Source organism: Volvox carteri (assembly GCF_000143455.1).
Source record: "Volvox carteri f. nagariensis unplaced genomic scaffold VOLCAscaffold_7, whole genome shotgun sequence".
NCBI lineage: Eukaryota > Viridiplantae > Chlorophyta > Chlorophyceae > Chlamydomonadales > Volvocaceae > Volvox > Volvox carteri.
In genome coordinates this window covers 1411040-1426257 of record NW_003307550.1, presented here as the reverse complement: position 1 = coordinate 1426257, position 15218 = coordinate 1411040, and the positions used below count along the sequence as shown (strand labels likewise).

At 59.4% G+C, this 15218-nt stretch overlaps 2 protein-coding genes across 2 annotated transcripts in view; one reads left to right on the top strand and one right to left on the bottom strand.

Annotated features, from left to right (window-relative positions):
• Positions 1 to 2934, bottom strand: part of VOLCADRAFT_88016 (uncharacterized protein) — a gene marked incomplete at both ends in the record, with an annotated part of 9758 nt that extends 6824 nt beyond the window's left edge. The window contains 4 exons of the mRNA XM_002947609.1: positions 61 to 135; positions 300 to 405; positions 1461 to 1598; positions 2791 to 2934. Coding sequence (XP_002947655.1) covers positions 61 to 135; positions 300 to 405; positions 1461 to 1598; positions 2791 to 2934 — 463 coding nt within the window. The remainder of the gene's footprint in view (positions 1 to 60; positions 136 to 299; positions 406 to 1460; positions 1599 to 2790) is intronic.
• Positions 2935 to 3897: 963 nt separating this feature from the next.
• Positions 3898 to 14952, top strand: VOLCADRAFT_88015 (uncharacterized protein; the record flags this gene model as incomplete). Its single annotated transcript, XM_002947737.1, has 13 exons — positions 3898 to 3951; positions 4902 to 4982; positions 5635 to 5688; positions 5961 to 6026; positions 6616 to 6762; positions 7531 to 7636; positions 7938 to 8035; positions 8724 to 9057; positions 9281 to 9469; positions 10310 to 12975; positions 13576 to 13682; positions 13922 to 14043; positions 14498 to 14952. 13 exons carry the CDS (start codon positions 3898 to 3900, stop codon positions 14950 to 14952), a joined length of 4479 nt encoding a protein of 1492 aa, XP_002947783.1.
• Positions 14953 to 15218: the final 266 nt, after the last annotated feature.

The following is a 15218-nucleotide window of genomic DNA, read 5'->3' as shown; positions in this document are numbered from 1 at the left end:
CTCCCCCTGCTACTGCGCCTGCCGCCCCGAGGGCGGGAGACGGCTGCTGCGGAGGCTGACTGCTTGCGGCTGCTGCTGTTTGCGGTGGTGGTGGCGGTCGTGTGACGCCCTCGGCGGCTGTCCGGGGCTGTGCACCTGCAGGGAGGGACAGGGAGGCCCAGGGGGATATGGAGGGTGGGGTTGCAGATGGGGATAAAGCTGACACGCACAGACATACATACATACGCGCACACACTGAACACGGCAATAGCGATAAAATACCCTGAATTCCCCGCCCCCCGCCCTCCCCCTTTCCTCACCGCCCGCCCGCTGGTTCCCATCCAGCAGCCCTGCGGGCCGCCTCCCCAGTCCGGCCGACAGCCCCCCTCCTCCTCCTCGTCGGGGGTGGTCGGCGTCCAGGGAGCGCTGACGGACGGGGTTACGGGTGGGGGGAGCACATTTGCGGGGTGAGGGTGGCGCCAGGGAGGATAGGGACGTACATACACACATGTGGACGTCTCTACGGATGTCGGGTGACTGGACGAGGGAGGGGTCGAGGTCGCAGGACCCGAACCGCCTTCGGTCGTACGACGAAGTTAGCTTTCAATAAATGTGGATCAGGAGGGTTTCGGGGGAAAGGGTTGTTAAATGTAATGCCCCCATGGCCCCCGGGCTTCAACGTATATCTCCGCATTAATGCGGAACTTGCACTTATAACGCATGATGACGTGCAAATGTATGTACGCATGTATGTCCTAGTGGGCCCCGGTTGGCGGAGTGAGCACGTGCCTGTTGAATCCCACGTGTGTTTTGCACGGTGCTGCACGCGGGGGGACGAAAAGGAAAACATACGCATATACACATTGCCGTACGCGGCACGTCAACAAACCGCAAAGAAGCCCATGTCGTCGTGGATGTCTTGTTCCGTTCAGTCCGCGGTTCTATGGATGCTGCGGCCGCAGTAACCACCTCTCGCCAACCACATCAAACTGACCAACAACCATACACACCACCACTACAATCGAAGTCAACATCACAACGTATTGATGATGTGAACGACCGCGCCAAAGGAGACGCAGATGACGAGGACGATCAGCTCCATTCCTACGTCTCCCTGAACAGTCGCACCCGATCCAACCTTTTTGCAGGACGCAGCTACCCTCCCCCACTGTCTCACGAGCGACCAGACATCGCCAAACGCATTGGGCTCTTTGGGTCGTACCGAAACTCCCGAAAACTACCAGAAATAGAGCCCCCAAGCCGACCCGCTTGCAGAAATAGGGGACTATTCGTTTGCCATCACATACGACAGCTCCTCTGCGGCCGAAAGGGCCCCCGACGGCCGAAACCGGCAGTCAATGGTTAGTGACGACAGAAATGGACCCGTTCCCGAAACCATGAATACTCCTTTTGCCACGATCTGCGAGCGGCCCCACTTTATTAATGTTGGTCAAAGTTGCCAACGGTCAACCCCCAACTACCTGTACGGTCAGGCGATGTTTCACGCACGCGACACTCCTGGCCTCCTTAGCAGCCGGCGTCACCTCCACCACCTCCACCTGGCCCGCCTGGGGGGCTGTGCTGAAGAAATACTCCTGGCCAGCCACAGACAGTACGGCCTGTACGGATACGGAAACGGTGGCGGAAGTGGAACATGCAATGCATGAATTATATAAGAAGATCGGTCGGGGAAAAACGCGAGTTAAAAATGTACGAGTGGGATGTGCGAAGATGTACGAATAGTTGTGGCGGAGTAAGGGAGTAGGACGATAGAGGACGGGGATAGGGCGCCCAAAAAACGCGGCATGAATGGAAACGTAATGCGTGGTGTCGCACCAATACTGCTGTCCACCATCCAACACGACGTTTTTTGGCCTGCCGGCCTGCCTACTTGTGCATTTTTGAGACACTGCGGGCATGCCCGAAAGTAAATCTTTCGGCAGCGAACTGGGTCGCACGCGGCCCCTCTGTTAACCGGGCGCTTCTGGAAGGTCCTACTCGCGCACGGGCAGCAGCCCCGAGAGACCGGGCCCCCCCGTCCCGCTCTTGCCCTGGCAGCAGCTTCAATCGTGTGTGGTTCGTCTTTCCCCCCCCTCCCGCCACTCTCGCATGGTAGAGCGGGCATGTGCCACATTGGGAAAGACGGGAGGAGAGTTACGTACTACTGTCAAACTATTCAGAAAATCACAGCAGCAGCGGGAGCGTGCTCGGTCGTTAAGGTTGTTACCGTCGAGGCGAGTAGCAGTACTGTTACTGGGGAAATTACTGCTCGTCGACAAGTAGCTGTGTAATGCGCGGACGCGGTAGCGCGTGCTATGTGTGAGAATGTGAGTGCTTATACACAACCCACATGCCCCGCTCGGCCCTATGTAAGCCTCCGTACTGTGCGTGTACATAAAGGCATGAACAGGACGAATGAAGCGCATCAGGGGATTCAAAACATGTATGTGTTGTCCCGCGGGGATTTCTCCTTCCGGCGCAACAGACGGAAAACCGAGCCGCGGGCTGTTCGTTGTTCGTTCAGGGCTTTGGTCAAGTTATCGCCTTCGCGAAATTGGTACTTCGCCGGATCCAAACGTGTGTTTGGCGGGTGATGTTTGGCAGGAATGGGGAGAAGGGGTGCCAGCCGGGTGCGGCACGAAGGCCATACAAAGCGAGCGGAAATGAAAAACGTTGTGAACTTGTGTGAGAAAAGAAGCTGCACCGCGGCAATAATAGCAGTTGCAGGGGCACTAGCTTCTCTATGCAACGAAATGCATCGATCACAAAGCAGCCACAGAAATTGCAGCCGCCGAATAAAGAGACGCGTACCTCACGATGCGGGTCCTCGCGGAACCGCAACGACACAGCCTCCCCGCTCGCCCGCGCATTGATCAACGCCTGCTTGAGCTCTGGTGTGAGGCGTAGCTGGACTGCAAAGCCCAGCGGGTGGCCACTCTGAAAACAGTAAGCCATTCTTCGCCTCGGAAGGGCGGTCGAACAGAAACTGTCAGGAGCTCATTTCATCTGAGCATACAAGCGGCCATGAGTTATTAAGAAGTGATATTAGCCTTGGGGCATGCGAAACCCGCAGGCGAACTGAACCGCAGCTGGAATTGGGGTAACCGTTCGACTTTGCTACTCAAAAGCCTCGCTACATGGTTGCTTCTGGCATCCCAAAAGATGTATGTTAAAGTGTTAGCCGCAGTTTTGGACCGCGACACGCAACTGAGGACGTCGCACACGCCCAAATACTCGTTGTTGGTGGCTAAATGCTAGATGAAGTTGGTCAGGGACACCACAATACTGTTATTGCCTTCGGACATTTGGGATTTTCCCTTTTGCATCGGATGTGCGCATCTCGGGTGGCCAGGCTGCATGACAATCAATCTAGTTACGTACCAGGAGCCATCACTGCCGAGCCAACAGCTACCACATTCCCTCTATGGATTATACTGGCCCAATTAGAATGTTCATAACGGTAGCATCATGTATGCGTGATGCGGCAAAATAGTCCACCCTGTTGACAGGCCGGGTTGCCGGCCTGAGAACATGCCAACTTTGATGAAAATACATGGTTGTCTTTAGGAGCGCATGATGGCACACTTAGATGTTTTACAAGATGTTTTCCTGGAACTCTGAACGCTGGCGGGAAGGTTCTTTACTTCCTCAAACCTGACAGGTAAAGATGTTGGAGACACATCATCTGAACTAAAATTGAGTACTGGGTTTCTTATCATCCTTGTTTGATGCCAACTACAATAGAGTCTGAGCGTCCCGTCAACTTCTCTTGTATCAAGATTTGCCACGACTGGCGTTAGCTAGGGATTTTTAACATGATTAGATTTTCTTCGCAACGGTATTCTTAATTCGTAGGCTTGCTGGAGCCGTGCAAAGCCCCGCTGACGCCCGTCGTGGACATCGGCGGGCAGCGCCAGCATGTCTCGCAGGGATGTAGAGGAGCTTATTAAGCGGCTCCAGGATGTCGCAAAGGTGAACGCGTCCCCGGCACAAAAGCCAGATTGTCAGAGTTGGGCCCGATTGGAGTCTTAGCCGTGCTGGGTCCTTTGCGAACCCGGAGCAACCTTGTTGGACGTGCTTGCTCCCAGGCTTGTGCCCCATGGGAAGGGTAGTCTTCTCTCCTCTCGGGCGTGAACCGGTCGGGGTATCGGAGCTCCTCTGGGGCATCATGCTGCGGGCTGCCGGGCGGGCTGCTGGGAAACCCCTCTTCCCGCTCCACGAGCGACCAGGGCCCCGGGGTTCGCTTAACTGCTTAGAGGACATCAACTTATGATGTTTCCTGTGCCAAACTTACTTACATGATTCCTCGGGGCCCTTTCTCCCCCTTTTTCGCAGCGTGGGGTTCCTTCGTCAATTACATCCTGATACACCCTGACATCACACCCCGCAGGTTCCACAGCACACCGCGCCGTGTCACCGTGTCACGCACACCGTGTCAGCCAGACACTCCTCTGCCAGCTGTCACTATCCGCCCGCTGTCCCGCCCTCGTTGCCCCCGCGGTCCCCCCCGTGATATCTGCTCCATTCGCCAGTAGTTCGTCTTCCCACCCCTTCTTCCTCGCAAATATTCCCCTTTACCCCTTCCCTCGACATCAGCTTCACTCGCTCGTGGTTCGTCTTCCCCCCCTTTTCCATTCTCGCGGGCTGTTGTCATGTCCACCGATAAGTCGTGTGTCCAAGCATATTCCCGTTCCCTAATCCCGCAATCAATTCCTCGTTCGGAAACTCTTTACGCATTCTTTACCAATCTCCCCCCCTTTCAAGCCCCCTCGGGCTGGACGTTGTACTGCATTTATTGATCTACGGCAAGTGGCAAATCTCCATATTTATATGTTTCTCACTCGCCCAGTCACCCCTCAGCCCGGCAGTCACCTCTCTCGAACTCCACCCCACTCCGCCGCACCCCGGCCACCCACCGCCAGGACTCACCCGACGCCAGCACGGTCACTTTGGATCGGTCCCTGCTCGAGGAAGCGGTGTCCAACCTGGGTCGACTGGAGCAGGTCTGTTGTTGGGTTGGCCAGGGGCGTGGCCTCGTGCTGCGTCAGCGCTGTTGTTGGTTGTTGTTGCTGTTGTTGTTACAGCGGGCTACCAAGTAATCTGTACGAGCACCTTCCGCGATGTTGGGGGGGCACCACCCTCCGCATCCTCCTCGCACCAGCCAGGAGTGAGGGAATGAGTGAGTGCCGACTTCCGCAAACTCAGTGACTCAGGGTCGGGCTCAGTACCCGCCACCTGCACCGCCACCTGCACCGCCACCTGCAGCACCTGCACCGCCACCTGCACCGCCACCTGCAGCAGCACCAGCATCAATCCCCCGAATTGGATCAACCGCTCCACTCCGCTCCACTCCACTCCGCTCCACTCCGCTCCGCTCCGCTCCCGGGGGTCGGCGGGCACAGCCACCCTAAGTCACACCCACTATAACCGGGCGGTCCGTAACCCTCTCCGTAGTCAGGGGGGGAAGGGGGGGGAGGGGGGGGGGCATCCAACAGTCCTCTTAACAGTCGAGTGACCCCGCCCCCCTTGTCTCTCGGGTCGGGTTAAACTTGCGACCTTCCAGTGACACCATGCCGCGCCTTAGCACGCCTGTCCTGTTGGAACGTATGTACGTATGTATGTATGTGTTCATGTGCTACTGTTGGTCACCTGTAGGCGCTGGACAACCGACCTTCGCTCATTAAGAAGCTCAATGAGAAAATCATCAAGGTACGGCAAGGCTGTCGCAGGGGCAAAGGGGGGGCCCGGTAGAGAGGGTGTGGCGGCTGGAAGGCTGTCCTTCCCTCCTTTCCGTGGCCCTGCCTCTCCCAAACCGGTTGTGCACCGCCGGGCGATTCACTGCCACCTGCGCCTAAACCGGTTTGGTATCGGCTGTGCATAGTTGTTGGGAGGGGAAGGGGGGGGCATTGCTGATGTTGATGCTATATTTTGCTTTTAGTGGTACTGGTGCTGACATGGACATCGGTGCCGGTGCCGCGCAGCTTGAGGGCGAGTTGGAGATCTTGCGAAATGAAACCCGAGTCAACGAGCTGGAGAAGAAGATCCAGGTGTGGTGTGGTATGGTGTGCTGTGGTGTGGTGTGGTGTGGTCTTGGCGGGCGCTGTCCCCCCTGTGTGTCAGTCAGAGTGATCGAGGTGGTTTCCATTTCGTACGCCGAGCTCCGATCTGTATCTATCATCATCTCGGTATCTCTGTCCGATTGTAGGGCCCCCCGGGCCATGAGGAGCCCTCTTCCGGGCATATCTCCCCTCTTCCTTCCCTTTGGGGGTAGTCCCGCACACCCTCGCCCTACGCCCGGCTATGCGTGTGTGTGTGTGTGTGTATGTGTGTGTGTGTGTGTGTGTGTTTTACGCATGTGACCCTTTCCCCAGCACCTCCTTTCCCCATCCCCGCTTCGGCCACCCTCCCTCACAACCCTTACCTCCACTCACCCGCCACACACCGGCATGGGCGGTGTTGTGTCAATGCCATCCTCGGAGCAAATGATTGAAGGACTGTGTTGGTGTTGTTGGGTGGAAAGAGCCCTTCAAACCCTCCACCCGCCACACGGTGCCGTACCACCCTATCCCCCCTTGACGTCGGCAGTTGATTTTTTTGACTAAAATACAAAGTCCCCTCCCCTCCGACTTATAACAGCGGTTGGAGGCGGAGCTGCAGCGGTCGTACGCCACCAAGAACTTCACCCTCAAAAACGGGTTGCTGGAGATTGAAAAAGCTTACCGGGACTTTATCAGCGCCTCACCTGCCGTACAGAGCTTGTGGGACGAGATCACACTTCTGCTGGTACGGATGGAGACGTAGAGGGGGAAGAGGGAAGGGGAATAAATTGACACCGGGCGGAATCCCCTGACCGGCGTGAGGGGGCTAACTGTAACTGGATGGTGGTGGGGTGGGTGGGTGGGTGGGAGGTTTTGGGGCCCTGCATGCGTGCAGGGTGAGAACGTTTCAATCACCAGGCCTCTGTAGGAGTGGGTGATGAAGCAATGACGCAACTGCCCGTGGGAGGAGGGAGGGGAAAAATTAGGTGGGAGGGGGGGAAGGAGAGGGAGGAGGAGGAAGAGAGGAAGGAGAGGGAGGAGGAGGAAGAGAGGAAGGAGAGGGAGGAGGAGGAAGAGAGGAAGGAGAGGGAGGAGGAGGAAGAGAGGGAGGAGGAGGAAGAGAGGGAGGAGAGGGAGGGGGGATAAGGAGGAGGGGACTTCAGGGAATGCGGGGCTTGCGCCAGTTGTGGGGTGGTTGGATGAGGCCTTTGAACATTGGGGTTGCTTTTTGCTGCTTGTCAGTTGCTGCTGCACGGAGCACGACACGACACGACAGGACAGGACAGGACTCATCCGAACGGCTAGGGGGCTAACAGGGGGGAACAGGCAGGGAGTGGTGATGGTGGTGGTGCGTGAGCTGGTTGTGCGCGCGGAGGGTGGCGAAAGCAGCGGGGTGTGTAGGTAGGTGCCCACAGTGGGTAGTTGGCGCGTATGGACGGGTGGTTCCGTGTATTTTGAACAGCCGGAGCTCTGAATATGTATATATGTATGTATGCGTGTGTCTTGGCTGCAGGTTGAGGACAAGGAATCGCTACCCCAGCACGTTCTGCAGCGCCGCAATACACAAGTTTGGAAGGGACATGGGGACTCTGAGACACCGCCGGCGACCACCACCACGGGTGGGTACGTGGGGAGGGGAAGGTGTATGTGTGTATGTATGTGTGTATGTGTGGAGGGGGGTTAATGGGTCGGGGGAGGGTCCCCCACTTCCACACCCCTGTCTACTGACCCTTCCTACCCCGCAAGTCCACCTACCCACCCCCACTCTTTCACACCCCAGCTCGACCACCACATACACGCATCCACTATCCCCCCACTAGCACAGTGGTGCGGCTTACCCGCACCAACACATACACTCTTCCACTTCTCCCCTCCCCTCCCCCCCGACGCTCACGCTGTCTCCCATTCCCGCTGCGGCAGATACGCCTCAAGGCGCTCATGCTGCCGCAGTGGGCAGCGGCGGCCCCGGCCTCCAGAGCACATTGTCGTTTGTGCAGCGACAGGTGGATAAGTTTAAGGTGCGACTCCGCGCACTGAATTCCGTTTGATGGCGGTGGTGGGTGCGGAACCTGAGCGATCCACTGAGAAGTTGGCTAGGGTGACTGGATGAGGGTGCCCCGACATACCGGGGAAGGCAGGGTTTTGCAGGGTAGCGGCCACGGGCGAAGATATGCCCATACATACATACATACATACATACATACATACATACATACATACATACATACATACATACGCACACAAACGTTTTTTTCGACAGAGTCCCAGTAGTTGCACCCACCATTGCGTCGACCCCCCCTTCAGTAGAGGCTGCCACGCATATGCCTGTCAGCGACTACCTCCCACCGAAGGGGCCACGACTCAAATCGTGATTTGACGTCAAGATAAAGAAAACCTCTCGCGGTTTCTCCAGGGAGGTCTCCAGGGCTTTTTAAACCTCCAAAAAAAACTCCAAAAAGCTATTAATTGGAGGTGTAACCGGGGGGCCCCATGCAGGGGGCCTCGAGCCCTGAGGGGCCCCAAGGGCCGCAGCCGAAGACTGTCAGAATTTAATAGTTATTGTAAAAACGCACAAGAAAAACTACAGCATGTAGCTTGTTAGATATTTCATCAGTTCGGTTCTTGAGGTTTTGCCTTGTAGTAATGGCGGCTCTTGAATAGGAACCAACCACTACCAACTACCCTGAACGCTCCGAAACCACGCAGGATTACACCTTCACCCCGGGCACTCACGACCCACACGACCCCACCCACCCCGCCAACATGACCTCCGGGTACGGCTTCCACCACCCGTCGTACTTCCCCGGTACGGCGTCGTACGGCGGCGCGCCCGACGCGCGCGCCGGCGAGGTGGTAGACGACCGACCCGCGGTTCTGGAGGACCGACGGCTGACGCAGCTGCGCGAGCAGTACAACAGTGACTCATCGGGCGGCGGCGGCGGTGGCGGTGCTGTACCGGTTCTGGAGCCCCATTGGGGTTCGATAGTTCCGGCGCCGTCACCGTTGCGGCCTGTGTCGCTGTTCAGCGCCGGCGGGGATGGTGTGTACGTGCGTTATTAAAATGGGGGGTTGAGATATATCACCGGTGGTTGGCGAGGGAAATGGGTGTGGTGGTGGTGGTGGGTGGCGGAGACACGGTCACTCCGGGGGGCCTGTTGGGTTCCGTCCGGTGAGAGCTGGGGGCCTAAAACCCGTTTCCTCTACATCCCCCCTCACCCCCCTCACCTGCCCTTCTCCTCCCCTCGCTTCCCCCGGTGTCGCAGCCAAAGCCCCTGACGCCTCAGCCCTGGAGGCATGTCGCGACGAGCTGAACGCCTCCCTGGAGCATTTGCGAACCCTTTTTGCGCAGTACGACTGGGCGCCGACGCCGCTGCCAACGGCGGCGGCGGCAGGGTCCCCTGCCCAGCAGCACCAGCAGCAGCGTGTTGTGGAGGCGGGGGAGGGGGAGGGGGGTGAGCAAGCGGGGAAGCGGAAGCGGCTGCCTGATGCAAGTGCGTTCAGCAGCGTGGCGGAGTCTCTGGAGGTGTCGGTGGAGCGGTTGCGGCAGTACTTTGCCAAGATGCAGTGGGCGCCTGGCGTCGGTGAGGACGTGTGCTAGGCGGCTGTGCGTGAGTCCCTGCGTGTGTATGTGTGTGTATGTGTGTGTGTGTGCATGTATGTATGCATGTATGTGTGCATGTATGTATGCATGTATGCATGCATGTTTTTTTTTAAATATGAGCCGCGATGAAGTAAAATGGTGGACATTGTCGTACACCACCTGACAACTTCGTACCACAGCGAGCTACGTCGTTACCAGCGGCGTGGTCGAGTGCGTGAGATGAAGTGTAGCCGTATGTGGGTGTCTGTGTAGGCCTCAGTGGACTGTGCTGCGGGGCTTGTGTGCGTGTGTGTATGTATGTGTATGTATGTGTGCGTGTGTGTATGTGTATGTGTATGTATGTGTGTGTGCGTGTGTTTATGTATGTGTGTATGTGTGTACGTGCATGTACATCCTCTGTGGATGTCGGCAAAGTAAAACATCATACCTTGCCGGAGAGAAGGGGGGGAGAGTTGTGCGTTGCATGTACGATTGAGCCGCGGGACAAACGCAGGCGGGGAATGAGAACGGCGAACGCGGGACGGGGCACCCGGGGAGACGTGTAGGGGGGGGTGCGTATCCTGCGTATGAGTGAACGAGTCTGTGTGCATATATGTACGGCATCCGGGCCCTTTCTTATGGCGCTGGGTCAGAGGTAAACCTGTTTGGGGCCGCCTTGCTACACCCGTACGCTGTCGTACGCTGTTGACAGCAGGGGCATTGAGAGGCAGTGGCGGGGCAGCTGGGGGCGGTCTCGTTGCCCCGGATGCTAGCTACTTCGACTCTCAAGCCGAGGTCATCCTCGCCACAGTGCAACACCTGCGACGGCAATTCCAGGAAGCGGCGGCGGCCGCGGCCGCCGAAGCGGCGGCGGCGACTGCCGCCGCCGCCGCCGGTACCGGCGGTCCCAGCGGCGGCAGCAGCGACCGCGGCGGCGGAGACGGTGGAGCCGCCGCCGCTGCTCTCGTTCCCGATGCACGCTATTTCGAAACCCAGGCCGATGCTATCGCCGCCTCCGTCAACGAATTACTGCAGCTGTTCGAGCAGTCATCCGCAGCGACGGCAGCCGACGCCGCTGGCAGCGGCACCGGGCAGGGAGGCTCCTGGGGCCCGGCGGCAGCTGCCGCCACAGCAGCTGCCGCCGGGGGTGACCAGACTGCAGCGACTCCTCCCGACGCGCGCGCGGGCGAGGCCTTGGACGAGGAGTTCGATGCGTCCGTAAAGCCGTTGGTTGACCTGTTTTCGTCATTTATGTCGCATTTGGAAATGTCCCATGGGTCACATGGTGCTAGGGGGCCCTGGCCCCTGTCATGGCCTGGGGTTCCAATGGATGGCTCGGCAGCGGCGGCGGTGGGGGAGGAAGCTGGCGACGGCGGCGGCATGCGGCCACCTGCGGACGGCGCGGAGGTGGCGTCACCGGCGCCCTCGGAGGCGGCGGACCTCGTCCGACTGTTTGCCAAGTACGCGCGGGCATGGCCGACGGCGGGGGCTGCCGCAGCGGCGCTCCGGACGCCGCCGAGTGCGGCCACCGCCGCCGCCGCAGCAGCAGCAGCAGCAGGCGCTGACGGCTCGTCGCCATCTCGGGTGGGCAGCATGACCGCTTTTTCGGACGCACGGACACCAAACGACGAGCTTCCGTTAGTGTACGGCAATGGTAGCGGCAGCGGCGGATCCGCCACGGCAGCAGCGGGCGCGGTGCCCGTGCCTGCGCTTCGGTTCTGCATTACCGTAAATGCCACCGACGCCGTTGCTGGCGCTGGCACCGCCGCCGCCGCCGCCGCGTTAACGGCGCACGTGTCACCAGCACTTTCCTCTGCCAGCGTCACAGGCCGTCAATTGATGAGTCAGCGAACGCCTGGCCTTGACAGCGCTGCCGTTGCCACTGACGCAGACGGCGGTACGGACGTGTACGCCGAAGGCGCGACGCCAACGGCAGCGGCGGCGACGCCGCTGGAGTTGCTTCTCGGCTCCCTGGAGTCCCGGCACAGCCGTCGCCTGTCCAGCAGCCCTGAGGCCGTGGCGGTGTGGCGCGACTTGTTGAGCCTGTTGGGAGTGGACCCCAGTACCCGGCCGTTAGCGGCCCACGGGTCTTCGCTATCAACGCCTTCACAGAGGCGCAGCGCGTCCGGCACGCTTACGCCCACCCGTACACCCACTCCCGCGCCCGCCCGCGAAACGACCCCTGTGGGTCGTTCGCAGCTACAACCGATCGTCTCCGTCGACGCTGACGCCAACCTGGGTGGTGGTATCGGCAGCGGAGGCGGCGACGGCGGCGGCAACCCCGAAACGGTGCCCGCGGGAACTGTAGCGGAAGCCGTCGCCGCCGCCGCTGCTACTGCTGCTACTGCCTCGAACTCATCGCCCAGGCGCGAGGAGGTTGTCGGGAGCCGTCAGCCTGGCGGCAGTGACGCGACGGGTGCGGGTTCGGGTGCTCCCGGGGTTAGCTCTCAGATCCAGATCCAGGACCGAGCTAATGGCCTCCAGGCAAGTGGCTCGCGCGCTCACGTTGGTGGAGACGCGGCTGCCGCCGCCCGCACCCCGGGTGCTGCTGCGGCCGACGTCACGTCGGGGACGTCACGTCTTTCGACCGCAACGCGTGACGGCGACGCCAGCGATGATTCCGACGGTGTAGAGGACGCTGAGGCGACGGAGGAAGAAGAGGAAGGGGGAGAAGGGACGGAGACGGCGGATGGGCGGAGGCGGAGACGGCGGCGGAGGCGGCGGCGGAGGCCGGCCGCACAACTTTCGGACGTCTTGAAAGACGGCGCCGGTGAAAGCGGCTTACAAAGCGCCGGCGAGGATAGCCAGAACCGGGAAGCCGCGGGCGCTGCGGCCGAGGCGTCGGCGTTGCTCGGTACGGCAACGCACAGACTACATGAAGGCGCCGCCGCCGCTACAACTGCTGGCGGAGAAGCGCCAATACGAGAACCTTCAGCTGCCGAGGCGGTGGCGGCGGAGCAGCTCCAGGGGGGTTCAGGGTCCAAAGGTGATCTGGGAAAGCAACATGGCGGCGAAGAGCCGTCGGGTGATTCTGAGGAGGGGGGAAAAGACACTGCCGATGGCGACGATGTTGATGCCGCGGTGGCGGCGGCGGCGGCGACGATGCCGGCGGCGAAGAGTCCGCCACCGGAAGGCCTGGCGGAGGTGGAGGGGGTTCCGGTCCCACCTCCTGGCCTGGTGGCCGGCGGCGTGCGGTTCCAGATCACGCTTTCTGAGATGACGTCCGCGGCGGCGGCGGAGGGTGAAGGGGAGGGGCAGCAGCAGCAGCAGCATCAGGAAGAGGAGGTTCAGCCGCTGGTGCAGTTCCGTGCCAATGTGAATGGGACGGACCTACAGAAGTTGGCGGCAACTGAGGCGGAGCTGGCGGAGCTGCGGCAGGTATGTTGAGGGGAGGGGTGGTGCGACGTGTGGGGGGAGAGGGGATTGCGCAGCTACAGCAGGGAAGGGAACAGGAGGAGAGGGGGGGCTTGAGGACTACAGGAAAGACGGAATGGAGGGACAAGAAAATGAAAGGAAGGGGAGGGGCTTTCTGTTGGCTTTCGTTCGGCCTTAGATGCAATAAGATGTCAGCTTTTGCTGGTCTGCATGTTGCCCCTCCCCCTCTCCCCCTTTCCCCCTCTCCCCCTCTCCCCCTTTCCCCCGAGCCCCCTTTCCCCCGAGCCACCTGCGCACATACTCACTCGTAACCTTCTATTCAGACGTTACAAAGCAGAGGCGGCAATGGCCGAACTGCTTGTGAACGGATTGTCCGTTTCCGTTTCCCACTCCCAGGGGCCCAAAACTGAAGACCACCACGACAGCAGACAATGCCAGTTCCATTTTTGGGGGAACAAGCTCCCGGAGTTTCTTTGGAGCAGATGCTTCCAATTAATCCCTTCGCTGCTTTCCTTTTTTGCGTGATCATGAAATGGCTAATGAACCCGCCACCCACCTACCCCCCAAACGGCGCCACCACACCGCGGTGGTGGGGCGGAACAGGTTCGCCACAGTCTGTCCGAGCAGCTGGGCGCCACTCAGGACCTTGTACGGCACCTGAACCGGCATCTGAAAATGACTTTGGAGAGCCGCGACGACCTGGCGGCGAGGTGGGACCACAACCTGCGGGGGGGGGTGAGACCATTGGCAGTGCGGGCGAAGGGTAATGAGGGGAGACCCGTCTGGTTTGGGGGAAAAGAGGAGCTTGCCGTCAATGACATGATTTGTTTACCTCCTTTACTCTTATCCATCTATCTATCTATCTATCTATCTATCTATCTATCTATCTATCTATCTATCTATCCAGCCTATGAGACCACATATATATAAACGTGCTGCCTAATTGCAGGATTGAGATGATGGCCGATGAGTTGTCCACCACACGGGCGGAGGCGACCGAGGCTCGCCGCGAGAGCGACATGTTCATGCGGGAGCTCGTTGAGGCGAAGGTGCAGCTGGCTGAGGTCCAAGGTGGGCTCTGTTGGGGGTCTCTGTGGCCCCGGGCACAGGCTGTTACGTGGTTGGAAAACCTGGGGGTAACGGGGCAGTGGTCGGCAGATGTGCAGACTGGGCTCGTTCGTGTTTCAAGGTACCTGCCTCGCCAAGCGGATTCGACAACCTCTGCTTGGTTTTCTTCCAATGCCCATGCTTTTATCATTATGATTATCATGGCTGTACGTGAACCTGTTGCGGTAAGATAGGACAATAGAAGCTGCTTTTCACTTTTTACACAGCGGTAAAGAGGAGGGAACGCAGTAAGGCCTTTCTCTTATGGCGTCTTGGACGCCCCTGGCGCGACCTATGCTCAGCCTCCTATCCCTCCGCTAACTAATGCATCGTTCCTTTACCCCTTTGTGCCTCCGCTGCCTTTAGTTCTTCTCAAGAGGTCACGGTTTTTCTTCTCTCGCTCCGCCATTTCCCGCAGGCGAGTACATGCAGGTGTACCTAGCACTGAAGAAGGCGCTGGGCAACGAAAAGGACATGATTGCAAAGATTGATGAGCTGGAACGGATACTGGCAGTTGTGGGACCGGGTGATGTGTCCGTTGACGATGAGTACGGCAGTACTGTTGGCCAGGTATCGGCCATGGTAACGCCGCGGGAGGACTACCTAGGTGGGCTGGAGGCGGCTGGGGGACCGCAGGAACAAGTGGGGCCAACCTTGAGCCCCGGCACGAGTTCGAGCCTGGGGACGGGGACCCGCATGGTGTCGGGGCCCGGTGAGGAGCAGGGGGCGGGGGGAGTGCTGAGCAGGTTCATGAGCGGAAGGAAGTCGTTTGGGGATGGTAGGGCCGAGGCGCTTGCGCCAGGGGGGACGTTCAGCGTCAGGCGGTCGTCCTTTGGGAGTAATGTGTCAGGGGGGGGGACCGGCTTGAAGTGATTGGAGGGTGTGTTGCGTTCGTGCGCTTTGGAGATAAGAGTGCTCTGTTTCATTGGGCCGGCTGCTGACACGCAGCTGGCGCCGCTGACAGCTATGGATTCTTGAAGGTCCGACTAAAGATAGGCAGGCTTCATAGAAGCCTGCTCGTAGACTTACCAATGAGCGTGAACTTAAGCATGAGGGTGGAGGAGTGTGGTTGGATTTTGAATTACTTTCATGTTCTGCACGGCACAGTGTGGACTACGGACAGCGCCTGTGCAGCAGCC